This window comes from Phacochoerus africanus, chromosome 13 (genome assembly GCF_016906955.1).
Source record: "Phacochoerus africanus isolate WHEZ1 chromosome 13, ROS_Pafr_v1, whole genome shotgun sequence".
Classification (NCBI taxonomy): domain Eukaryota; kingdom Metazoa; phylum Chordata; class Mammalia; order Artiodactyla; family Suidae; genus Phacochoerus; species Phacochoerus africanus.
Window position 1 is genome coordinate 68,338,327 of NC_062556.1, and position 26,441 is coordinate 68,364,767.

Here is a 26,441-nt window from a genome sequence, read left to right on the forward strand (position 1 = left end):
CAGACCATTTCCTTCATACAAGAACCTGGCTCCGTCCTAAGTGTTCAGTGGGACAGCTCAACACTTAAATGAGGCTTCTGCTGCCGAAACGGGTCTGTGGTTTAGACAGAACAGCGTCCTCCAGAGCAATCCCTGGAAAGTAGCTTACCTGAGACGACACCCAGCCAGGCCCTAACCCTCCTCCAGTGACATGCATGGCTCTTAGGCAGGTTCATCTGAAGTCATCACAGACAGCAAAAGCACATTAGCTGAGAAGGAGAAAATGAACCTCGAGGAGGAGAGGAAAAGGTCACTCCTTAGGGCACCTAGGGGAAGAGACAGGAAGCTTTTAACTAGTGGTTTTAATTAACACAGATATTATTTCCTGAGCAGTTTTCTAGTTCGTCTTTTTTAAATTGCTGACAGGTGTGTGTGTTTCATGACCGACTCTTCAGCCAATAAAACCCTGGCATGTCAAATTACTTAAGAAAACTTTGAAATGGGCCTAATTATACTATGATTGTTTTAATTGTTAAAGCAAGGGGTGTGGGGAGAGGCTAGATTTTTTGTCGGGGTTGCTGTGATTCTGCAGATCTCAGCTGAATAAAATACGGTTCCACTGAGCTACTCTGGGGTGGAGGGCCTGTGACATGCAGGCGCCAGAAGGGTGGGAAGGGCACATGACAGTGGGGACTTTGACGCCACATCCGGGGTGATCTCTCAGGCTGTGGCTGCAGCTGTAGTGATACACCAGGTTCTAGTCGTGGTCCTCAGAGAAACTACTCACCTTCTGAGTGCAGGTAGATATGTTGGCCCTGGGCTTCCTGGTGTGGTGGCTGCCTGCCACGTGTGGCCACTGAGCACTTGAAATGGGGCCAGTCCAAATTGAGATGTGCTTGCTCGTGTAAAATATACAGGAGACTCTGAAGACTTCATAGCACCCTACCCGCCCCCCCCCCAAAAAGAATGTGAATTATCTCAGTAATTTATGTGGATTACATGTTGAAAGGATAACATTTCAGATATATTGGTTTGACTAAAGCTATTATTAAAATTACATTTACCTGTTTCATCTTACTCTTTTAACGTAGCCAGTGGAAGGTTTAGCATTGCCTACAAAGCTGCCCTTATTTCCCTGCAAGACAGCAGGGCACTGGTGTCTTTCTGAAGCCCTGCGTTCACCCGCCCGTATTTACTTTCTCAACTGGAGTTCTCCTCGTCAAGCTCCCCCCTCAGAGGCTGGGAGATCCTGGTGATGGCAGCTGAGGGTCCTCACGGGCTCCTACCCCATTCGACTGTGTCTTAAGTTGATTGAAATGGAATCTGAAGTCACTGTTCTCTTTTGGTCTCGTAGTTAATGCCTGTGTATCACCGTCATCACCCCCACTTGAGGACTCTGCCCGGCCTTCAGCCGCGGCTTCTGCTCGCTATTTTAAATCCTTGGATGCGAGTGAACGTACAGCAATCTAAATAGGATTTCTAGTTACCAGAAGTCTTTGGGGCTGTTTATTTTTTCCTCTCCGTTTGTATTTATGTGAAGCATAAAACCCAGAGCCTGATGCACAACTGAAAGATGGGCTTCCTTGTTTTCTTTTGTGTGAGAATCTCTTGCTGGCCTTTTGTCGCTAGTGTGGGTTCTTGTTTGACTGGCACGGCTTATTGGACTATAACAAGCGTGACTCGGCCTCCTTTGTCGCGGGACAATTCTCCCACAAATCCCGAACAGGGCGCATTCTTCCAACACACTATTGGGTGTGCACTGGAATTGAAAGAATTGCTGAGCCCTGCTACTTCATCTCCTCCCCAATCTCTTTGTGATGGTCCCCCCTTCTTTTCCTCCCCCCGCCCCCCCAGTCCCCTCCACCTCGCTGAAATGAACACTTTACCAGGCCGGAAACATTTAATCGTCTCCTTTTGAAAAAATTAATTGAAACTTCTCCACTAGTTACCTTTTGTGTTAGTACTTAATGCAATTTTTTAAGAAAGAAGGGGAGGAGGAGGAGGAGGATGGGCTAGAATATTTAATTTTTAAATGCCCCCTATTGGCTTAAAAACAAAAGGCATTAGGGATTTTTCTCACTAGGAACAGGGACTATATTGCACAGGCTTTTCCTAGTTCTCAACTTTACGATTTTTGTAGTTAGAACTGTTACCACCAAAAACGGAGCTAGTAACGTGGCAAGTTTGGTGTTTCTTTAACGAGAAAAAAAAAATTTCCCCCAATGCATAGGTAAACACCAAAACCACTAGTATTTTACTACCCATTTTTTAGCTTAAAGGTGACATAAGTTATGTTTTATTTTCGTTTTCATGGAATACTATACATTTTGTCCCCTTAAATTGTAGCCTTCCCTTCGTTCTTGCTATTTTGGTTGCGTTCTTCCTTCCCTTGTAAAGTTTCTAAGGAGGTGATGGTGGTGGTGGAGGAAGGGAGGGGGCAGTGGAAGCGACTGGGAATAATTCTTCATTACTGAAAGCTGTGATTTATTTTAGCCTAATTGTAAAGTTACTGCAAATTGCTCAAAAGCTTTTTAAAGATCCCAGTGATTAGATTTTGGGGGGAGGGGGGGCTGCACAGGCAAGGAGGGGGCAGCTAAAAGGGGAAATAACACCTCTAATCCTGCTTCTGGTAAATAGGCTGCCAGCTTTTAAAATGAGTTTCCTTTCTATTAGTCAGAATATTATGCTAAGCCTTAAGCATTAGTTTTTTTATGTTGCCATAGCAGCCCTATTCCTGCAGGGTGGTGACCTGCGATGATTACAGTACAAAGCTTATAGGGTCTTGAAACCCCCTTTGAAGATGAAAAGTCTTTGATGGTTTATATTTATGCAAATCTCTTAGATATGATTTACCCAACTGAGACTGAAGGGAGAGATGATTAAAATTCCCTTTTCCTTTGATATCCATTAATGGCTGAATATTCCTTAAATTTAAAATGGATATATATGTTTTCATCTTTATTTACAAAAATATCTTTATCATACCTGTGAGTGTGTGTTTTATCTCCCCACATCTTATTAGATCTAGATAGACATAATAGATTTACAATTTAGAGTGTGGTGTGTGTGTGTTTTTTTTTTTTCCCCCCTCTTTGAAAGGGGTGGGGGGAGATCTGTGCAAGAGCTTTTGTATGTTTCCAGATGATAGATTTTGGAATTTGGGCTACCCCACTGGCAGTACAGAGCTCGCTGTGAACTGGTCTCATGGAAAAAATTGGCGAGCTTTGGTCTTCAAAGAATTAAACTTCCTTTTTAAGGTCTTCCTAGGTAAGCTAAAAAATTATGAAGAAAAACCTCTGAACAAAGGGCAGTGTTACTATAATGAATCATATGGATTCCATGTAGAAGGCTGCTGAACAGTTACACTGGGGTCCGTGCTGGGTCCGAAACAAAAACGGAATGGCAGGTAGAGCAAGCCTGCATTGTTTTAGGGGCTGCCACTTGCGCTGAACGACGTGAAGGCGAAAGGTCTTCAGCAAATATGTTTTCAAGGAAAGCCTCTAAACTCAAGAATCTCTCCTTCCACCTCTAACTCCTAGGCCTCAAATTGCTCCTTCAGGAAGAAAAAAAAAATTATCATGCTTGGGGTTTTACTATTTAGTTTGGTGGGAACTTTGTTACCTTTTTTCTTTGGTCTTTCTCCTTTTTTTCTTTCTTTTTTTTAAATTCTTTACTGTGGACGAAAGAGGCTGGGATATTACTGCCTCAGGTCAAAGACTTAAATACTACTTGTATTCTACAGCTCGATGATTGTACGTGTTTCTCCCTCTAATCACCTGTGACACTTTTTATTTTAGTTTTCAGACAAATTTTCACTCTACTTAAAAGGCCGCAAACTTGAACAACCTATGAATTTAATCCCTTTTGTGGAAACTGCAATGGGTTTGCTCAATTTTAAGGTAAGAAAACCATAACGTAGCTAACAAGTTAGTATTTTATTATATACAGAGGACTTTTGTTTTCCATTTTAACACCTACTTAAAATATCTTTCTAAAAAGATCTGTGAGTTAAGTAAACCTGGAGCACTATTTGTTGTCTGTAATAACCCCAAACAAGGTTGTGAACAGAGAAATTGGCTAAATAGCAAGGAAAAACTTCCTGGTCCTGACTATTTAAACAAAACATTTATATACTCCTATCAGTAATTCTAATCAAATAATCACTGTAGATCTTTGCTGTGGATTATTACATTTATAAAATAAATGTACATGAGCATTTGTCACTCTTATGAAATAACTTTCATGTATTCTTTTGTAACAATTGCCTTTTATTGGGAAATTTTCAGGCCTCTTTGTAGCAACATTATAATGTCTAATAGAGAAGATTACTATTTTGGGGTTAGTATACACAGTAGCTTGTAGTATATTATTTCACTTTGCCACATTAGAACGTAAAATACCTCCTAATATATATTCAGGAAGATTAGCTGAGCCACGCATTTTCACCATTGTATGCATTAAACTATTGGCTTTAACAAATTCATAGCTAGCTTGTTTCTTCTTCATCACTGGCCATTTAAACGGTTTTCCAAAACATGCCTCCCGTGCCACCTGCCCTGTGAACAGCACTGTAGCACCCCATCTCAGAGGGCAGAAGAGAAGAGAGACCTGAAAACAAAAACAGATAGTTGAACTGGACTGGAGGGAGACTGTGAGCAGACGCTCCGAGAGGAAACTTTGAGACCTACTGGACCGTGCAGGAGGAGCCGAGTGCAAATGTTTGGGGAGCTGCTTCGGGCCTCGTGATCAGCATATTTACACCCCTGGCCGCTGATTCTTCCAGCCTGCCCTAGAATTCTGAGGATATAATCAACGCGCGTGGTTCTCAGATGCAACTAGATTCATACGGTGATTTCATTTTAAGTGCTGATTCACCATTTTATTCATAAAATACTTAGAAACACAGCCCCTGAAATTAATCACCAGTGTCCTCACCTATTCCCCATGTCTTCCCCACCCACACATATCAGCATACTGAATCTCCGCCTTTGGAGGGTCATAGTTGTGTCGACGGCGGCGGCGGCGGCGGTCACTCATCTTCATTTTTACCCAGAAGCCTCCACGTTGCTTATTACTACATCTTGGAGGACTTGTTGCATTTTTTATTTTCCCCTCTGGAGCTGCAGATTTTTGTAATGCATGTCTTTAATCCTGAGACCATTTACTGAGAAACCTTGATCCCAATGCAAATAAGCCACTTAGTTTGATTTAAAAATTCTTTCCTTTTCTCCTGTGTTTTCAAGTTTATTATCGGAGGGTCTCTTAAAGCAAAAACAGATTCTGGAAAAATAGAAATGTTATAGTCCAATCAAAATGAGTTACCTTGCAAATTTCTCTAGGGATTGGATGAACTACAGTTTGTACATCATTTAACTACGTTTATACTCATAGCTGTATTAATTTAATCCGTTAAGCAAAGCAAATACATGCAACATACGTACCTTGGACAGTACTAAGTACCTTTCAAAAGGGTTGAATCGGGATTGCATTTTCAGGACTGCTTTCAGCCAAACTGTGCTGAGAGTTGGATGGTTCTATTACTGAGCTATACCACGCTGCTTCTCTTTAATGCGTGCGTTTCTGTGAGCTCTGGTTCTGTTCTGCTCTTTTACAGGCCGTGTGTGAAGAAGCTCTAAAGAATGGGCCTCAAGTGGGTCTTTCTCTAGATGCAGTCGTTTTTGGAGGAGAAGACTTTCGAGCCAGCATAGGTGTCAAAGACACGTTTCTCTTCTCATTCTCTCCGTGCCTATGTGTATATATTTTTTCTTGGCCCCTTCACGAAGGGACAAACATGACAGTATATATTTGCCAATCATGACAATGGTTGTTCAGCTGAGTGGGCAACACTTCCTGATAATTTAGGGCACCTCATAGCTGTCCTGTCCAGCACACGACGTCATCACTTCCGTTCATTTATAAAATAACTAATAAAACACTGTTGTGACCTCAGACGGGTTCAGGTATATATGACTTCTACTTTGTTCACAATAAGTACATTATGTGAACAACCTCTCTGTTGCTTAAAATGTTGTTTTCCCATCAGTCCGAGGGCTGCATAGGCTTCTAACACAAATTTAAGGACATTTCACACTGCTTTAATGAATCATTTTCTACATTCAGTACAGCATGAAATATTATTTAAAATTGATCTTAAATTCTCCCTAAAATATATTTCAGAGCTTCTTTACTATGAAATATTTATTGAGATAGTGTGCTTGTTTTCAACAGCCTCCCCCATTCCTCGGGCACTGTGTCTTTGGTCTGGGCACACGTATAACGAGAGGCCGTGAGTGCATCTAGAAAAGAGGCCAAGGCCACAAAGCATTTGGAGAACCACAGTCCAAGTGACCCGAAGCCAGGAGCTTTTCCTTTGCAGTGCCATGGTCCAAACATAGATGAGTGACACTTTCTCCCCTCCCAGGGGAAGAAAAAGAACTTATTCGAATGCCAGTCTTTCCAGGAGACTTTTGTGTATCCAGCAGTTCAGGGGACACGTTCCGCCTCTCTCAAAACGAGGGTCCTTTCCTGTTTCCCCAAGTTCTCCATCCTACCCTGAAGCTGCAGTATTTGTCTCTGTCATGACAACAGCACCACAACCACAGCACACAAGTTCTGTGCTCGGTGAGGGATGTTAACTCTTTCCACGCACAGCTGTTTGGCCACCTCTTACAGTGCTGTCTTTGGACTGACACTTTATGAGCCATGGCAAGAAGGAAAAAACATATACCAGGAGTCCCTTGTGACCTAGCAAGTCATTTGCGTCTGGCTCCTGAGATGGGGAGGGGCCTTTTCTTAATGCACATGCAGGTAATTACACAGAAAGATCTCCTCCAAGGTCAAGACACACGTATGGGAGTTAACTCTGCCTCCACACGGCCCTCCCCGTTTCCCTTTGAGTCATTATTTCGCTGGGGAGCAGTCCCAGGAAGACATAGATATCTTTACAAACTGAGGTTTTGTAAGAGACGTCTTTTGGTCCAGTTTCCAAAGTTAATGTCTCCTTTCTCTGCCAACGTTCCATCTTCAGGTGCAACAAGTAGTAAGGAAACGCAGGACATCCTCTACGCCCGACAAAAGATCGTCGTTGTGGCCAAGGCCTTCGGGCTCCAGGCCATCGACCTGGTGTACATCGACTTCCGGGATGGAGAGGGGCTTCTCAAGCAGGCGCGAGAGGGAGCTGCGATGGGCTTCACTGGTATGATTCCTGATGGTGTCTCAGAAAGCAGCGTCTAGGTGAAGCGAACATTCCAGAAAAATGGACATTGAACCAGGAACCGCTGTTTCTAATGTAGCCGGGTGTCTCATAATCCCTGTCCCGCTATTTAAAACATGAGAAAGTTATATGAGACAAGAACCTGCCAAACAAACTGTCATGTTGGTTTTTGGCTCCACAAGTCAAAACACAAAGCACTTGGGAAGTTCCCTTGTGGCACAGCAGGTTAAGGACCCCGTGTTGTCACAGCTGTAGCACAGGCTGCAGCTACAGTCTGGGTTCCACCCCTGGCCCAGGAACTTTGCCTGCCACAGGTGCAGCCAAACCCCCCCCCCCCCAAAAAAAAGCGCTTGTTTTAGTTTTTCCTAATATTACTTACCAGTTTTTTTCTTATTTTGTTGTAGTTTTCTGACACAGGGGGAGGGATGAGGCCGTTGTAGAAAGGTTTTTGAGTGAATTGCTATAAGAATTTGAGTTGTTGGGTTTAAAAAAATTCCCTCAAATATTCAAAACATTAATTCATTTCTGAAAAAAAATTTTGGTGACAGTCTTTTTTTTCCGAACTCATAACTAGTTTTTTATTCTTCTGCCACTTCAAGCCCCTCCTTACTCTCCTACCTCCCAGTAAGCGTCTGTGCACCTGGTGACACCTACGGGCACTGGCTGGCACTAAGATCAGCGGGTCCCTCAAAATCCAGTCCTGGAGCACAGGCAGATGTCTGTTGATTGGTATGTCTGATCATTCAGATACCCAAGAGCCCAGGGAGCAACTGAAAATTGTATTTTTGCAACAGAAATCTATTTTTTGAAAAACCATAATAGGGTTCTACACACAAACACATGTCTGCAGTTTCATGCACACATGCGTGCACACACACACACACACGTCTATGGGCAAAAAGCACCATAAGCTCTTTTATTTTTATTTGTTCTTCTGCTACAAGTTCTAAGAATATGATGATCAGGAATATAGCCCCAAAATAAGGAGATGAGCACCCATGCTATTCCTTTTGTAAAGATTTTTGAAATCTGTTCCTTTAGAGGTTATCGAAAGAAACATTTCATGAAGTGACCTTCAATGTAAAAGATACCTTAATGGATGATAATTTAACCCAAAGTAAAATTGAAAGACCTAAGAAAAAATTTTAGTGTTACATTAGAATTAAAGCTCTGACCTTTGTGTTTGTGTCTTTAACATAGAGTTAAAATGTGATCCCCTAAATTTGTTAATAAATGTGATCTCTATTATAAATATTTCTCAGTCATCTGAACTATTAATAAATGCATCCTCCCTCCATTTAATATTGACTGAGAAAGAAGGGGTCCCTCTACCAAATCCCTGGTGTTGCCCTTGTCCCTGTGGCCTGTGACACCTGCTTCTTTCCAATGACCTGTTAGGATGTGGCCCAAATGGAAGAGTTGGAGAAAAACTCCATGAAATCTATCTAATAGACCCCAGTGTTGTTGGTCCAAAAATGCGGCATTGGCTGCCAAGCAGCCAGATGTTGCTCTGAAATGGGCACTAATACAATAAAAAATAGAAAACCCTGAATTGATGGGGGCCTCTTTCACCATCACTCAGGATAACCTGGGTGTCCTCCGCTTCCTCTGGGGTAAGTGTTTACTCTAGAACTTAGAAGGGAGTTTGAGAGTTTCTTCAAGAGCCAAGACTGAATTAAATTGGCCCCTAATTCAATAGTAGAAGATGAGTTATTTCAAATCAGATTTAAATTTCTAGACTGTGCCCAACTAACTCAGCATGAGGAGCTTATGGACTTGGCACTATTGTTTCTCAACAACAGAGAGTATTAAATCACAAAAAAAAAAAAATGGAAGCAGGAGGGAAGGGGAGAGAATGGGGCTGCACGGAGGGTACAGTGCCCATTATATATTCAGGTGAACAAGTCTATAAAGGAGGAAGCTAAACTTCATAGCCATTTTGCAATTTTTAGAAAGAAGGTCCCTGTTGCCCCATTGATATTCATACATACCAATAAAAGGTAATTGGTCTGATAAGAAGATAGATTATATGTAGTGTTTTTAAACAATAAATGCTTTAATGAGTATTTTAGACCACTCCCGGTCTGTTTGTCCTAATTATTTGTTATTTAATCACCATACTTTGGGCTTTGCACAGAAGGGAGGGGAGGAAGGAAAGAAGGAAGGAAGGAAGGAAGGAAGGAAAGAGAAAGAAGGAGGGAAGGAAAGGAGAGACACATACCCTATCTGAAGTGGTTCAAAGTTTTAAAATTCAGTCAAGCATTGTGTTATTCATAACACTGAAGGATCTGTGCTATCAGGATTGTCTATACTTCTAAAACTTAGATATTTCTTAATGAGCTGTAGTTTTGGCGGGTTTTTTGTTGTTTGCTTTTTAATTGAAGTGAAGTTGATTTACAGTGTTGGATTAGTGTCTGGTGTGCAGCAGAGTGATTCAGTTATACAGAGAGAGAGAGAGAGAGTTGTAGTTTTTTGAAAGTTAGCCATGCATCAAACAGCAGGTTATAGTTTCTTTTCTGTGCTCATTGTTTCACGGAGCCACGTGCATATAGATTGATTTTAAATCAATGCATTGGCTGTATAAATGACTGCTAACTTTAGGAATTATTTTTATGAGAAGAAACCAAAAATAAACCTTGGAATAAAGCTTTCACAGCCGACTTAGTCATCACAGTTATTCCAGTACTACATGCTGAGAAGAAAGATTATAAATATGAAGCACTATAGGTTTTCTTCTTTTTTGCAGTCTTTTGTAGAAGACAAAAATGACACCATCATACAGTTACCTAAAAGACTTGACAGGTATTGATTTAAAGCACGATATATCAAGTGGTACTGTAAAAAGGATTTCATGGTCATAAATTTTAATGTCTTCCAATTTTGCACCCTCTCAGTAACTTGTCAATAACAACTCTTCTGTATAAAATATTTGCTTCGCTCCCACATGGCATTAAAGTCTGATGTTCAGTTGTTGGGATGTATAAGGTTTGATGAAAGATAACTTCACGTATGGAGGTTCATAAATTTCTAAAACCTAACACATATCTTAAAATTAGCCCCATTGCCAAAATATGGCTACTTGAAAGCCATCATTAGTTTCATAGCACTGAAAATAGTTTATGTTTTGCTAGTGTCTGTACCAAGAAGTTCCCATGAAATCTGGCTTTTTACACATCAGTGTAAATTATGTACATAAATTATAAAATTCAGGACTAACAGTTAGTACAAAACGACTACCAGAACTGACATCTGTTATTAATAATATTGTAATAACTGTTAGATTACTTAAATATAATTTCACTATCTAGTATTGGAAAAAACCTCTCATTTGTCATCACTGATGTTATTTGTTCCCAGAAATTATTCCTCAGATAATATAAAGCACCTTTATCTAGATAGGATTTTAATGTTTTATTAGTATGCTGACAGATAAGAGTGAAATAGCAATCTGAAGATGTTTTAATTATGCCACTGTAAAGGAAAGATATTGTTTTATTTAGTCACATAAATGCCTTTTCATGAAATACTAAGAATATTTTTTTAGAAACATTGTTGTTTTTTTCTATTCAACAGAATAATGACAGTAACAGGAATGGACCTTTTATAAAACATCAAGGATATAATTTGTACTGGCTAAATGTTAAAACTGTTTCAAAAGCAAAAAGCAAATTGATATGCCAGCAAATACATTTAGCAGAGTAAATTATCATTAAGTGTACATACATTTTTAAGGATCCAAATATGTCTATAATTTTATCACGTAACAAAATATAATCTCATCACTATAGCATTAAATTATGTTGCATTTTATTAATGTCCTGATTAGATTCTACTCTTTCCTGATTATTACATTGTTTTTTAATGACTGCATGATTTCATAGAATCCTGTTTATCTATGTATAATATTTATATTTAAGAGTCTTCAATCTTTTTCAAAGCTATTACTACAGAAATAAGATTTCTTCTGGGGTGTCTAAGAATCTGTATAAGATTCATAAGCAAAAAAGGGAAAATCAGGGGGGTTTTTTGGATAGAGAAACTTTCTGTAATTTTTTAGTTAAAGATATTTAAATGGAGGAAAATAAAGACCACATTGTTCAAATCTCCATTTTTACCATACTGAATAAAATGTGTTTCACTGAAATCCAGTTTTCTGTTAGTGGTCAGAAGAGATACACTGTATTCCTCTAAAAGAAAATTAAATATATTATTGTGAGACACTATTTGATATTAACACAGTTTTAACATCTGCTTCTGTAAGCTTTATGAACACCAAAAGACCACTTTGGAAAGAAATTGTGGAAGGTGGGATAATGTTACAAAATAAGCAAAAGACAACTTCCACAATTTGAAAGAATTAACATGCAGGTTTTTTTTCTACTTTAACTCAAAATAATCACTCTAAATTTGCAGATATTATCCTTTAAAGTTCCAGCCAAAGCAGTTATTCAATGAGCTGCCTGGTCAATCCACCTGTAACTAAAAATGAGAGATTATCTGCACTAAGGTGGCATTTCTATAGGATCGGAAACACAATTACTCCCATTGTTGTATTTGTTTAGTGTGGTTTTCTGGAAAAGCCTGCCCAACTGGGGTTATTTGCTTTTTAAAAAGTTTTCTAAAAATAATTATTTTACGTACAGTCTGTGAGGCGTTCGGGAGCCTGACGTGGTTGAGACATTTTGTTTGAACATCTGTTTGTTGTTTTGTGTTTCCTGTGTTATTAATCTTTTCATAGGTAAGCAGGTGATACACCCTAACCAAATTGCAGTGGTCCAGGAGCAGTTTTCTCCTTCCCCTGAAAAAATTAAGTGGGCTGAAGAGCTGATTGCTGCCTTTAAGGAACATCAGCAATTAGGAAAGGTAAATGTTTTGTTACTGCCTTGAAACACTGGTGACACTAGTGTTTAAAATCCTGTGGGGACGAATGAAAAAAATATATTGTTTGAGTGATTTTAAAAACTCATTGCATTTTGGGGAGGAGGGTATTTGTGGGCTTGGGGGGGCTGGGGGAACAACATTCATCAGTGATAAAATCACTTAAGGTAAATTTGCCTAAATATTTCACTAACTGGCTCTCAAGTTTCTCATTATATTCTTTTCATAAACTATATTGGCAGCCTCTGAGAACACAAAAGTCTGTTTAGTTTTACTCTATAGACCCTGATGCAGCATTCATATGAAAATAATTTTAGTTCAAACTGAGAGCAAGTTGTAATGAAATAAACAGTTTGATCAAGTAGTTCTTGCAGAGAGAAGAAATAAATTTCAAGTTATTTTAATTTGGGGAAGAAAAAAACTACAAAAATCTCCTCCAGTTTAGTCATTTAAGAGTGGGAGGTTGTATATGTGTTAGTACCAATTTCTGGACCTCAGATTTGGATAGAATGGAAAGCAAATTAACACTGGAGTACGGTTGTTCCTAATTTAGTGCATCATTGAGCCTCGCGTTTCCTGCTCTGTGGGTTTCTGCTATGTAAATATTGCAGTGGTGATGCACAATCTGTCTCCACTTTGTGCCAGTAACACTTAAATTAGGTGTCGCCTCAAGGAAGATTTTATGCTAGTTGCGGCATTGTCAGTTAATTATCTTAAAGGTTATTTGCAATAATACTGTTTGCCTCTTTTTAAGAGAATGGGGGGAAGGTTGCATTTATAAATCTATCCTAGAGGTTATATCTAAACTTAGCCTTGTTACTTACATAAGGAATAAAGTTTTGATACCTATAATGCAAAAGTACTTAAAGGAGAAAGAATGTTGAAACATTATTAGGGTTATAAATGTTGAACAGTCCCCCCACCAAAAAAAAAAAAAAAAAAAAGGGAACAAAGAACAAAACTGGTTTTCAGTTGTGAATTGGTGACATCAGTGTGAGAAGTGAGGCTTACACTTTTCACCGGCAGTAAAAACACCTAGAAATCCTAGGACTTTTGAAAGTAGGTAACCATGTTAAATGGGTCCCTCCCTCCCTTGTACAACCTGCCTTCCACTCCAACCACACATGCATGCTCACTCTCACACACTTGCAGTATCATCTCTGCATACACTTGCACTTCACAATGAAGGGCAGAATGTGTGACATTGGGAGAGTCCCATTTGGACTTATACCGATTATAGGATAAGTAGCATCCTTTCAGTTCAAATCAATAGCGAGCATCAAGAAAAACTGCAGTTCATAAAAAATTGTTTTTTCAATTGACATTGTGTTTTTTATGTCCATTTCTATATCTTGCCTCTAAAATCCAGATGCTCCATGTATAAACATATTTATCCAGAGAGAAAAAGCAATGTACATTTACGTTTATGCGTGCAGATAACTTCACTCTCCTCTCCTGCGTGCTTGCCTGTACACACACAGCCACTCGATGCCCATACCTCTGTGTGTAATTATGCCAGCTAAGGCTCTGCACCTGGTAAATACTTCCGACTGGAGACCATCAGAACCGCAGAGTAGCAGAGGTCCACTGCCTCCCTTAGCTCTCTACCCTGCGTTTCACACTGGATAAAATCAGAGGATGCCACTGGCATTGTAAGCAGCTAGGGGTATGGGAGAGGTTAGCCTAAGTTTCAGTAGCCAGCAAACAAAATCCAAACTAGAAACAACTCCTTCACAGGCATTTAAGGTCTCAAATGAGGGGAAAATAACACTTTTCCATTGTATCCTGAAAATGTTGTTCCCAGGGAAAATTGCCTTAAACTATCCTTGCCTTTTGTTGATGGCAACTTAAATTCTGAACTTTTTTTTTTTTTTTTTTAATAAGAAATGTCCACTTGCCGGGGCATAAGCTTTCACAACAATGTGGGAGAACAGCTTTTCTTAATGCAGAACCGTAGAAATTAGAGCAGAAGGGAGACTGACTATTAGGTCATTTCTTCCCTGCCCCATTCGTGTAGGTTTGTTTCCTACAGCAAATTCTCCTGGTGCTTTGTCCAGCAAGGTTTAAATGATTCAAGTAATGGGCTTCCAGTGGGGACATATGGTTATTTTATCCAGTTCGCATGTTTCTTTCACTTTGCCTATAAATTGGCTGGTCACAAAAATTGGGTCTCCAGGTAGGTGACTCTGGGTCTTGAGGGGTCTTGGGGTTTAAATAATGTAGGTTCTGTTTGTAAAGATTTAGTATAAATAGGTTGCTCAGTTGTATAAAGTATTGCTTCCAACAAACACCTCATCTGTTTTATTTCAAATGTGAATCGCTGATGAAAACATAAACCCTCGGATATTTTGTCCAAAGCACAGGTGACTCTCAATGATGGGAAACTAATGGTTTGTGTCCTAGTGAGGTACTTGTAAATTTCTAAAAGACCCTTTTCCCCATCTGATGAAAATTTCATTCAAGTAATGCTTTTAAGAAGAAATGACCCAAGAAAGCAAAATTGTGTATCATTGCTTTTCTCTACTTCCTGCTCCCACCTTAAATTATATTCTGCCCTAAGACGGAGGGTGCAGCTGAGGTTCACAGTTGTTAGTTCTCAGTCATTTGTATTTTCTATAATAATAATTATTTTGATAATAATAATTATTCAAAAATTAAAGTCCTACCTTTTTTTCCTGTCCTCTCCAAATAACAAAATTCATGAGAATACTTAGATCATGAGTAGATGAATTATTGGGGTTTTGTCTTTAGTATCATGGGAATTTTTTTTGGTTTGTATTAGTTAGAAGTTCTAAGGAAATAAAGTTTGAGGTCCTTAATCTAATGTTGGGTGAAAAATATTTTACACTAAAAAAATAATCATCTGTCCATATAATCTGTGACTGTTTGGCAGGTAATTATACTTGTGACTGCTTTGCTTCAGGAAACTAAAGATATTTTCAGACTGAAAAATTTTGTCTGAGACACAAATTCTCTATAATAAGAACTAGGGCTATAGATTAATGTTAGGGACTCATTAAAATCTGTTGGAAAAAGTTTAAACATTCCACATACTTTATGCTCTTATATTAATTCCCATAAGCTAAGGCATTTCTGCTCTAGCAGACATCGGTTGTGAGGTATGTGTATCCACAATAGTAATCAAACCTGGTTCTTTCTTCCATCCTTCCAGAAAAATATATTTTGAGATACAGCCTGCATGTCATTCGTTATTTTAGCCTCATATTATTTGGTAAAATACTTCAGCAAGGATAAATCACTTTCATGTGATTTGTTTTAAATTTGAAAAGTATTTCCTTAAAAGTTAATTTCATTTTTGCTGTCATTTTTTCATAATAATGATAATTCCAAGATTTGACAATTCTCCATTCAGAACTGAATGTAGTATTGCTTATTTTAAAATATGATTTTAACAGTTCTTTTATCAACTAAGAATTAACATACAGTGTGAAAATTGGATAATTGAAGTGAAACCATCTCGAGCAAATAATTAGTTGATATTAGTTGATAGCAACAGAAGCTGTAATTTTTATATAAATACATATACATATTTACACAATATATATACATTCATATATGTATGACACTCAGTATTTTTTCATGTCTATATTATAAACTCAGTGCTAAATTCATCACTTCTTAGGCAAAAATGACAGCTAAAGGAAGTAGTCAGTTGCTTTTTTAAAATGATTGATAATCCCAGGAAATCCTAATTTAAGGATTTACCATTTCTTTCTAAATAGAGGCTCTAACAGAAAAATATAGAAGAATAGCACAATGTGTTAAAATAGCAACATGTATTCCATGAGACTCATTTTTAAAGGTACTTTGCTAGAATATTGCTATTTCTGCAGTGTCTGGCTACAAATATGGCTTTTCTTCATTTTTGGTGTTCCAAGCACTGTATTTTATTCATATTAAATCTGTTAATGCTTTAGGTGGTTTGGGAAGGATTTTGTTTAACTTTTTCAATATTTTATTCACTGCAGCTTTGCAAACTGGCTAAAAATCAAGGAAGGGAAACTGTCCACCTTTACAATCTAAGTTCAATTAGTAATTATAAAGGTCAAAAAGAAGGTCACTAGCTGACATAACTGTCAACAACACACATAACTGAAATATTCTAACTTCACTCAAGAGACCAACAATGTAGATTGAAATGTTTACATAATAAGCACATCCTCTACAGGAATATAAATTGGGGATTTACATCCTAATAAAAAAGAAAGTGAGGTTTTTGGTGTTTTTTTTCCTCCTGTAACTCTTTTCATCCAGAAAATTGCAAAGAATTATATCCCCGCCCCACCTGTTATTTTCATAGCAGATTATTTAGTATCTGATTGCGACGCACACACCTTTCATTTGTTTCCAAATGCAGGGCTTTACAAAAGAAATCCTGTTTGGTCCAGATGGCCTTCTAGAAGGCTCCCTAAGAGAACTCAAAAGTCTCTCTAGCCAAAAATATTGTTTCCGCTTATTCAAGTGCCAGAAAGCCCACTGCCACTCTTTGACGCAGATCAAATAAACCTTCCAAAGATGTGGTTGTTGTCTTTGTCAAGGGAGGGGGTTGGTTCCACTAATGGACAACAGTGTGCCCTCCCACACTCACGTCCCACCACCCACAGGCTTGCCCCCTTTATTTGTAAGCAAAAATACTGAAATCAGAACCGAGGCATGGCCAGGAAAAACGAAAGATGAAGAGACACCACTCTGCTTCTGAGGTGCTTCGGTAGTGCCTCTCCCTTTATTTCCTCGTGCATTTACATTTTTTTAGAAGTAAATGCCATAATTTTGACTTTAAAGTCAAATTCTTAGAAAAGTTGAGAGTCTGCCAAAGAAGACTTCAAGGCTGATGAGATTAACAACAAAGTGCACATTTCCAAACATTCAGAGCAAGGAAATACCATTTTACCATTAAATATGAAATCATATTGTATTTCACATAGTTTAGTGGCAAGTATCTGGTTCAATATTAGAGGATAAGAGATTTTATATGTAAGTTAAATCTGATGATTTTTAAAGTTGTTTGCTTTGTCCTTAATTTAGAACACATTTTTAAGGATATTTTAATCAAAATACTTCTAGTTTATATTTTTAAGGATTTTTTTGTGTGTGCTCAATTTCAGTTTTTAAAAATGTAATTCTCTTAGTTGGATGAACTCTCAGAAGATCTTCTAGTTAAATCTCTTCAGTTTACAACTTAAAAAAATACACCGAGCCCCAACAAGGGTTTGGAAGTTACCTTGAGGTCACTCACAGCCAAGGTGGTGATAGTAAATAAAGATATGACCGTAATTATATCTTAGTAAATAAAGATATGAGCATAGCTTAATGTAGTTTCAGTTCGGTCACAGTGAATCTCCACGCTAATGACCAAAACCAGGTAGATAGAGCCTTAAAAAGTATGCAGTCGCAAGCGAAATATGAGTTTGATTAGTTCTGCTTAGCATCTTTTCTTAGTCATACACCCACCCCACCCCCTGTTTTTTTTTCATGAGCAGAACTGATGGGGCAGGAAAGAGCCCAGGGTATCCAGGTACCTTCCCCCTACCACCCCCAGCTCTGATTCCCCCCATCGCTCCTTCCTTCTCCGTTCTACCCTGCGCTTGTCCGCCCGCCCTGCCCCAGAGAGACTTCTTAGCTCTGATAGCTGCAGGCCTCATCCTGTTCTATTAGCCATTCAGTCTCCCAAGGTAGTTGGGAACTTGCAGAGCGAGACCTGGAGCCTATGGCAAAGAGGCCATATCTGGTGGCCTGAGCTCAGCTTCCTCTCTCTCAAAGGACAGGTTCCCAACGTCCTCTTCTCAGTGACACCTGTGGTTGCACAAACACACTATGCCTTCGTTGCCTTTAATAGCAGGAGCCAAATGAGGGCCACGCAAGGATGGTTTTACTCCTTGGGCATCTCTTTCTTTTCCTCTTTTGGGGTTTCTCCCTCTTAGGATGTGTGGGTTTGCACGTGTGTTTCAGTGTATGTCCTTCCTGTTCCTTCCTGGTTCTCCTTTCCATGGATTCTTTTTCGTTTCCTCTTTTGCTTTACACCTCTCTTCCTTTCTCACCACATCCTCTCTGCAGCCCACCACTGTCCCTTGCGTTCTCTCCTTCAGCCAATTATAATAGAAAAGGTCAGTGCATCCTTTTAATTTTTGTGGTACTTATTAAAGAATTTTGTGATTTTTTTTATCTTAAAAGCAGGCAAATGGAGTTTTTATTTTACTAAAAAATATAGATCAAGAGTTCCTAGAATTCTCTATATTTACGCCATTATAGGTTAGTGGGCCTCAATTTAAAAAGGGAGGATATTTCTCACCACTACCCCAGAGAGTAAAGAATTCTATCACAAAGCTCCCTGAGCGTCTTGGATGGAAATAGGTCCACAATATACTTTTAGTAAATACTATTTAGCTAACTGGTTTCTGAATTTCTGATAGTGCTGAAAGGAAAGTATTCACTGTAATTTTTATTTTTATTACTTTTTTTTTTTTTTTTTTTTGCTTTTTAGGGCCACACCCACAGCATATGTAAGTTCCCAGGGTAGGGGTTGAATCAGAGCTACAGCCGCCGGCCTACACCACAGCTCATGGCAACACCAGATCCTGAGCAAGGCCGGGGATCGAACCTGCAACCTCATGGTTACTAGTCGGTTTCGTTAACCACTGAGCCACAACAGGAACTTCCATTGTACTTTTTAATACTATATATAATCCTGACCTTTTGTTCCCTTCTAGAGAAATTGAAAAAAAATTTTTTTTCACCAATTATGTCACCAGTTATTGTTCATCAGTTGTATCTTAGTGAATGTTCTAAATTTGAAAGTGCCTTCTGGTTAAATTAGTTCATTTAGATATATTTTCCAAAGAAAGAATAAAATAAATACAACATATAAGATAGAATAAGTTTAACATATTGGTCTTAGCTGCAAGCTGCTATGAAAGGGCCTTCATTCTCTGCTTTTCTCATAGGCAATATCAGCTTAAATTTGACATAAAGTATTCTGAATCAAATACAGCCATTTACACATTTGTCTCAGTGCTAAAATATTTTCTGACAAGACTTCTAGTTTCAAAAAAATCTGAGAGGTGATAGTTGCAGCCCCCTATGTAATGAGGAAAAGTCAACAAATTATATACTTAACAATGGCTGAATTTTATGGTATGCAAATTACACCTCAATAAAGCTATTTTTTAAAAAACATAAAATTAAGCACAACATCTAATTTGCTAGCAAATGTGGAAACTCCTTTAGATTGCAATATGCTTATAAATCCAATTTTTTCACCTCAGCAGGTAGCTTTCTTTGTGGCACACTTGGCCTGATTTTTCCAGATTTCCTTACCAAAAGATATTAAAACATAAAGAATGGTCTATTCCTATCTGCTCATTCTACCTGAATATTTTAAAAGATGAACCCTGTTGCCTGCATTAAGCGGGTCCTGAGAAGAATTTTAAAAACATAAGGCACCTTTGGTTTGTGAAACAAGGATGGCTCTGGTCCACTGAGACCCTCCATCTGGGCAAGGAGACAACTCAGGACTGGTCACATATTAAGATAATTGACGCAAACATTCACCTTAGCTCTCCTCCCTACTGTTCAGCCACCTCCACCTCCCCTGGCAAATTCATCTTCCGAGTCTTCCACTAATTCTTTCTCGCTCCTCCAGCTTCCTGAAACTGTTGGTCAAGTCCCAAGTGAATCTGACGATATCCAGCGCCTGAGTGTTTCTGTTGCTGTGTGGAGCTCAAGTGAAAGGATGTCATGCTCCCTTTCTAAAAAGCAAAATGTTAATGATACCTCTTCATTTTACAGCCATTCCGGTTCCACATTCCAAGGAATTTCCTCCTTTTAACAACACATCAGGCCATTTGTCCCTGCTAGCACTCTTCCTTGTCCTGCTCACCATCTGTTTCACAACGTCCAGCCTCTGGTCACCTGCATTTGATTCGCATCTCCTTCCAGCTGGTAATCTGTGTCTTTAATTATTTTAAGTCTACCTGTTTTCAAATTACCGGTCAAATACATAGCATCTCTGAGTCTCATTTCTCAAAGGGTTGATGCAGTCTATGATTTCTGAGAGTTTAGAGGGGACAGGAAGTGTTGGGCATGAGTCAGCCTCTTTGCATTGCATCTTCAAGAACGCTGACGTCTCTCAGAACCCTTAAAGCTACCCTGGAATCTTCAAGGCCTGTCATAATCCAAACGCTCTGCTTCCCACTGGCCCTTTCTGTGAAAGACCGAGTTACATCGTCTCTGGCTAACAATGGCAGTAGCAGTACCAGCAGCAGTGTGGTGGTGGTGACCGTAGTGGTACTGACAGCCATCAGGTAGAGGTGACCGCGTGGGGAGTGGAGTGGCAGCATTCGCACTGGGGATGTGGTGACAGTAATGGGGCAGCTGGCAGCAGTTGCAGCCCCCGTGCACTGGCGCCTGTTAAGTCATGTGCATTGTTTTGCTTACTCTTTACAAACTCTACAAGGGTGGGATCCTCATCCGCATTTTTCAGAAGACACTGATGCTCAGGAAAGTGACATGATTTGTCATGGATCATACACTCGGCTGGGAGAAGGCAGAGCCTGGCTTCAAGTTCGGGTGGAGCTGACCTGAAAGCCCACAGTCCTAATCCCTGCATCAAGCACTTCAAACGTGAGAACCCAGAGAAGCAAGTCTGTCTGTCTGTCTGTCTCTCTCTCTCTCTCTCTTCACGAGGGGCCGCTTGGACAGGTGCTCCCCACATCCTCTCAGGCAGCACTGACCTGGCAGGTGGAGCTGCACCGAGGTAGGGGGGGGGGGGTGCCTCCAGGGATGGCTCTGTGCTTTTTCCCAACCGGGAGCCGCAGGGGAAAGACGGGGAAGGATGAGAGGGGTAGAGAGGAAGTTCCCCAGGCCTCTGCACCTTTTGGAACAACAAATCCTACAGGCTGCCCAGGACGTGGGATCCCCTGCGGTTGACACCCTCTCTGCGACCATGCTCTGAGGCTGGGGCCAAAGACACCCTGTTGAGGCAGTTCACCAGGCCGGAACTGTCACCACACTCCCCAGTCAGGCACAAAACCCACCCGCTTCACATATTCCAACTGTTACATTCTTGTGAGTCATATAAAGGGCCTCCCCATCAAAGGCCATGGGATGTCACCTGTCAGAATGTGAGTGCTAATAGTAATGATGGGTTAGCCCAGTGTGAACGGTCCACGTTGAATGACTTCAGCTGAACTTTCAGAAATTTCAAGGAGGGTTACCTTAGCATCTGTAAATTCTCTAGTCGTAAGAGTAAGTGACTATTGAATTTTCATTCAAACTATTAAAACACCTGTCAAATTATCACTACAATTTAAAGTATTAAAAAAACATATTCTCTATTTCCCAAGTCCTCAGTAATATTCTTTTAATCTCAATGACAGTTTTAAAAGATGTTTATTCAGGAGTTCCTGTCGTGGCGCAGTGATTAACGAATCCGACTAGGAACCATGAGGTGGCGGGTTCGGTCCCTGCCCTTGCTCAGTGGGTTAAGGATCCGGCGTCGCTGTGAGCTGTGGTGTATAGGTTGCAGATGGGGCTCGGATCCCGCGTTGCTGTGGCTCTGGCATAGGCCAGTGGCTACATCTCCGATTTGACCCCTAGCCTGGGAACCTCCATATGCCTCGGGAGCGGCCCAAAGAAATAGCAAAAAGGAAAAAAAAAAAGATGTTTTTTCATAAAACAAAGGGTTACTGATGTTCAGAAGCACATACAAGGATCAAATGTCACCTCCTTTCATCCTTCTTACTGCTGCTTTGGGGTTTTTGAGGACTTAAAATGTCATTCATGCTTTTATTATTGAATTTTTTTCTCACTGAAAATATACTTTGGTATTTCTGCCATCATAATAATTATAGTAAGAGCTTTCAAGTGTAAACTCAGGATGGAAGCACATTAAATTTCAGTTGATCCCAAGTCAGTTATTAAAATTACATTTTCACGTATTTGCTTATCTGGACCCTACCTATATATCATTAATTTTATCAGCCTCATTCTAAGTAATATCTCTGAAACAACAGTTTAGATATGCTAGTTATTTTTATAAGTCACATCAAAATAAAAATTTTAAATATATTGTATATAAAATAATATATATTTTAAATGTATATGTTAATTTCTTCTATAATCATCTTAGTTACCATGGTTAACTATCATACTTCGGGTATACTAATTGGTGGGAAGAATTTGAAATTTGAGGTGAAAAGCCCTAGATTCTAGTCCTATTGTACTCATAAGTTTCTTTAAAGGGATGAACTAATGCTAAACTACAGTTTTTATATCTGTAAATCAGACTTTGGATCCCCAGACTACCGTAGGACAGAGGAAAATTACCCAGAAAAAAAGGAAACAAATGGCCCAGCCTCCTCCCCTTGGGGTCCAGGGCTGAGTGAGTCTCAGGTTAAGCAGGGCAGGCAGCAAGAACTGAGGAAGTCCTGCGGGTTCCAGTCTGGCTGTATCGAGCCGAGACTTGAGTCTGTGTGCTTTGTCATAAGGGATGTCTGTTGTCTCTTGCAGATTGCTTTCACTGAGGCTCCTCAGGCCCTAGAGAAACCACTTCATCAGTAGACAGATCCAGTATCTCATACTGTGGTCCTTCATTTTGCTTGATCTATTGAGTCACTGGTGACCAGAGGGGCAGGGAGCTCCTGCAGAACACAGAAGGACAACCCCGCTGAACATCTGGACATGCTGCTCTGTTTCCCCTGCCCCTTTCTTGACCTTTATTCGGCATCCCTAACCTTTAAAGCTGACTTTAAAAGCACCTATTCCTCGAAGTCCTCCTCTGGCCAAACCACCCCATCTTGATGGCTCTTCCTCTCTGTGGCTCCTCATTTCTTAAGCACCACTTAAGGAGCAGTGTGCCCGACAGGGAAATGACCATCGGAGCAGAGCCTGTGGGAGAGGGATGAGTGGGTGCGGACAAAGCCAAGAGCAGAGGCAGGGCCTGGTCTCATCATGAGGAGCCTCGGGCTCCCTGCTAAGGAGATTGAACGAAGGGAGCCAAGCTTTAAGCAAATGGATGATCTTATCTGATATTTTAGAAAAATAGCATCATGGTCTTCATTAGGAAGGTGCAGTTCCCCTGTAAGTGCCCAGCACTCTCTCGGTGAGACCTCCGCTAGCCAGCCTGGGAGTCAGGCCGCCTCCCCACTGAGCCTTGGGTGCCTGGCAACCACACTTAAATCTTTAACCCTTAAGCAGAGGAGGGCAGCCTATCCAAGGTTGACAAATGGGAAAGAAAGAATGAAATGGTGCCCATCAGAGGGTCTCTATGAGGGCATCATTTCCCCTATTTTGAGGGTGTTGAGGAAGAACTATATCAGAGGGAGTCGTGGCCAGCCATGGCCGGAGAAATTTTAGCAAGAAGAGGGCACCACCAAGGTCTTGAAGACAAATTTCAGAGTGGCCAACACTGTCTCAAAGTTTTAGGAGTTCACCAGGAACTGTAATGAGTAAATAATTAATTCCCTGGGCATGAGACTTAGCATCACAGAGGGGGAAAAAAGAGAGGATCACCCTGAAAAAAAAGGGCGGTAACAGTCGTGCTCAGATATTATCATTAATTCTGACGCAGCAGCACCATCATGGGAATGTGCCAAAGAGAATTCCCTGAATGCCCAGAGAAGTTACTTGAAAATATAATAAGTAGGGAAAGAATCAGATCAATTCATGGGTTCTAACAGACTACCTTAGAGAAAAAAATTCTCAAGTACTAAGTACCAGAAATGAAGAATATATGACTATTTCCCAGAGATACCATTACTACTGTCATCATCACCAACACTTTTGCCATCAAATCGTAAGTCAGATTCTCCCCCACTGAAGAACTTCCGGTTTGGTAAAGTTCAAGTTATTCCAGTGCCTCTCTTACCAGCAGGCAATGACTCAGTTATGTTAGAAAAACTACAGCCCAATAGTGATTGTTTTTCTTCCTGTGCAGATAACATCTATGCTAAAGTGATACTGCTCTTCACTTCCAGGAGGCTGAGCCACAAGCATGCCTATAGTAAGATAAGCCAAAGTGGCTGGCTAGTGACTTATTACAATAAATAACTGAATAGATAATTGCTAAATAAAAGCCCATTGTGTGCGGAGCTGGAGCTCCATGAAGCTCTATCCAGAAATGCAGGACACACACTAGGTCCACAATATCATGTCTAAGTCAGCAGGCAACCAGGAAACATGGTCCTGATGGGTAAGAAGGCAGCCTTTTCAAGCACTAGATCTCTCCATGCTCATCGCACTGGCTTTTTCTCTAATTCTTGTTGCATTTTATGGCATCTGCTTCTTTTCTTCCTTGTCTCCTCTGGCAAACTGTAGGCTCCTTGAGGGCAGGGATGGAGCTGTTTCCATATCAAAGCCGGTCTAACCATTTCTACCCAGGAGAGCGAAATCACAGAGCTTCTCAAACTTGAAAGTGCATTAGAATAAGCAGAGAGTTCCTGGCCAACCCCCCAACCTGCACAAAACCTTATAGGATGGAGTCCAAAAATTTGCGTTTTTAAAAAGCCACCTCCCCCCCCCTCGGAGAACAATCCATGGGCCCACAGTGTAAACCTGGAGCACACACCCTGGATCAAACAGAGCATAGATTCTATCCCAGTTCTATACGAGTTACAGGGAAGCCTCACAAGTTTCTCTGTGCCTCAGTTTCCTTAGTTATAAAATGGGGATGCATACTTGTACAAACAGAAAGCAGAAGGGTAGTGGCCAGGGGATGGAGGCGGGGATGGGGAGTAGTCATCTAATGGTACTGAGTTTTGCAAGAAGAAAAAAGTTCTGGAGATCTGTTGCACAACAGTGTAAATCTCCAACACTACCGGCTCGTACACTTAAAAATGTTTAAGATGGTGAATTTATGTGGTGTGTTTCACCGCAGTGAAAAAGAAAAAGAAAAACAATGTATTGATGGGCATAGGTCCTAGTATCTATACCTCACAGTATTGTTATGAGCATTACATGAAATAAAGCGTGTCAAGAGCCAGACACAGTCCTGGGGCCAGCAACTGCTCAAGAAATTATAGCTATTATTATTGTCGCAGTCATGGTTGTTAAGGTTTTTTTTAACCATGAATGAGTTACTACTTAAAGGCATTTTAAACCAAATTATAGCCCGAATCTTCAAGCTGATGGAAGTTGCCTCTTCTTTTCGAAATGATACACTAATTCTCAGGAAGACCCTGAGCTGTGAAACTGAAACTTACCTATAGTCACTCATTAAGGAATATCCAAACTCTCCCTACAAATCCAAGTAGCTTTTGACAATCTGCCGTTTTCCAAATCCTGACCAACAGACTATTCACATTTCACATGCAGATCCATATGGTTAAAAAAAAAAAACCAACCGTAGTCCTGGTTGGTATGTGAAAACAAAAGGATGTTCATGTTAGGAAGTCTGATTCTTACCACCCCAAATCCTCAGTTTGCAGAGATAAAGGAAACAAAGAACAAAAACCTTAACTTTCGTCTTCCAGCTTAAGCTTAACAAAGGAAGTCAAGCAAAATCTGCTACCATGCAAGAAAGGAATGCTCTGTTTTGGAAAACTACGTGAAATATTTTGCATCTTAGGTGTACATGTGGAATCCAAAGCAGATTTCTTCAGGGAACATGGCGTAGACCCCCAAGCCATCATCTTGATTCTCTGCGCATCATTTTGATTTCATGTGCATCTATGCTAATTTCATCTCTCCAGTCTATTATTTAAGCTTTAGCAGAACAGATGTGCTGGTTTACAGAGCCATAATCCACTTGGTGGGCGGATAACCAGGAGGCCTTTAGTCTTCATCCTTTACTCCAATAAGAAAACTAGACTACTGCCTTGTTAAACAGCATGAGTCCCATGCCCTGATTTCACTTGTCGTGCTAACCCAATGAATATCCTCAGAACTTCTAACCAAATTCATAAAATTCATCATGGTCACAGAGATGACCAAAATTAGCTCTAGGGTGAATGAAATTAGGCAAAGACCAATCTGGGAGTATAAATAGTAAAATGAGCAGGTTGGAAAACAACAGTGTAGGATTTTAGGCCATGCAGGTGTTCACATGAATCAGATTTATCGTTCTGAGACCGAGAAGGTTAGGCACTGGTGAGAATTCTAATCCTAATGACTTTTAAATCTCTTGATTAAAAAATAAATTTCAAAGTCATTGCTAAGGATTCCCCGCCAATTTTTTTTCAACCTCCATCCTCTGTATACCTATGTTATTATAAGAGATGAGGGCTTCCAGAGAGCCCAGGAGTGGAGTCCTTCCCAGAACTCCTGAATAATGACAACTTTGACTGTTGAGAGGCGGGTACTTGTGAAATCCAGAAATGAATGGCAATATATACAAATGGACCATCAGCAAGGATTA

The 26,441-nt window shown here is 40.1% G+C and overlaps 1 protein-coding gene across 1 annotated transcript in view; it reads left to right on the top strand.

Annotated features, from left to right (window-relative positions):
- Window positions 1-26,441, top strand: part of CLYBL (citramalyl-CoA lyase) — a 99,902-nt gene that overhangs the window by 71,113 nt on the left and 2,348 nt on the right. The window contains exons 4-7 of the mRNA XM_047755823.1: window positions 3,777-3,878; window positions 5,594-5,687; window positions 7,007-7,174; window positions 11,931-12,055. Of these exons, the coding sequence (XP_047611779.1) occupies window positions 3,777-3,878; window positions 5,594-5,687; window positions 7,007-7,174; window positions 11,931-12,055 (489 nt within the window). The remainder of the gene's footprint in view (window positions 1-3,776; window positions 3,879-5,593; window positions 5,688-7,006; window positions 7,175-11,930; window positions 12,056-26,441) is intronic.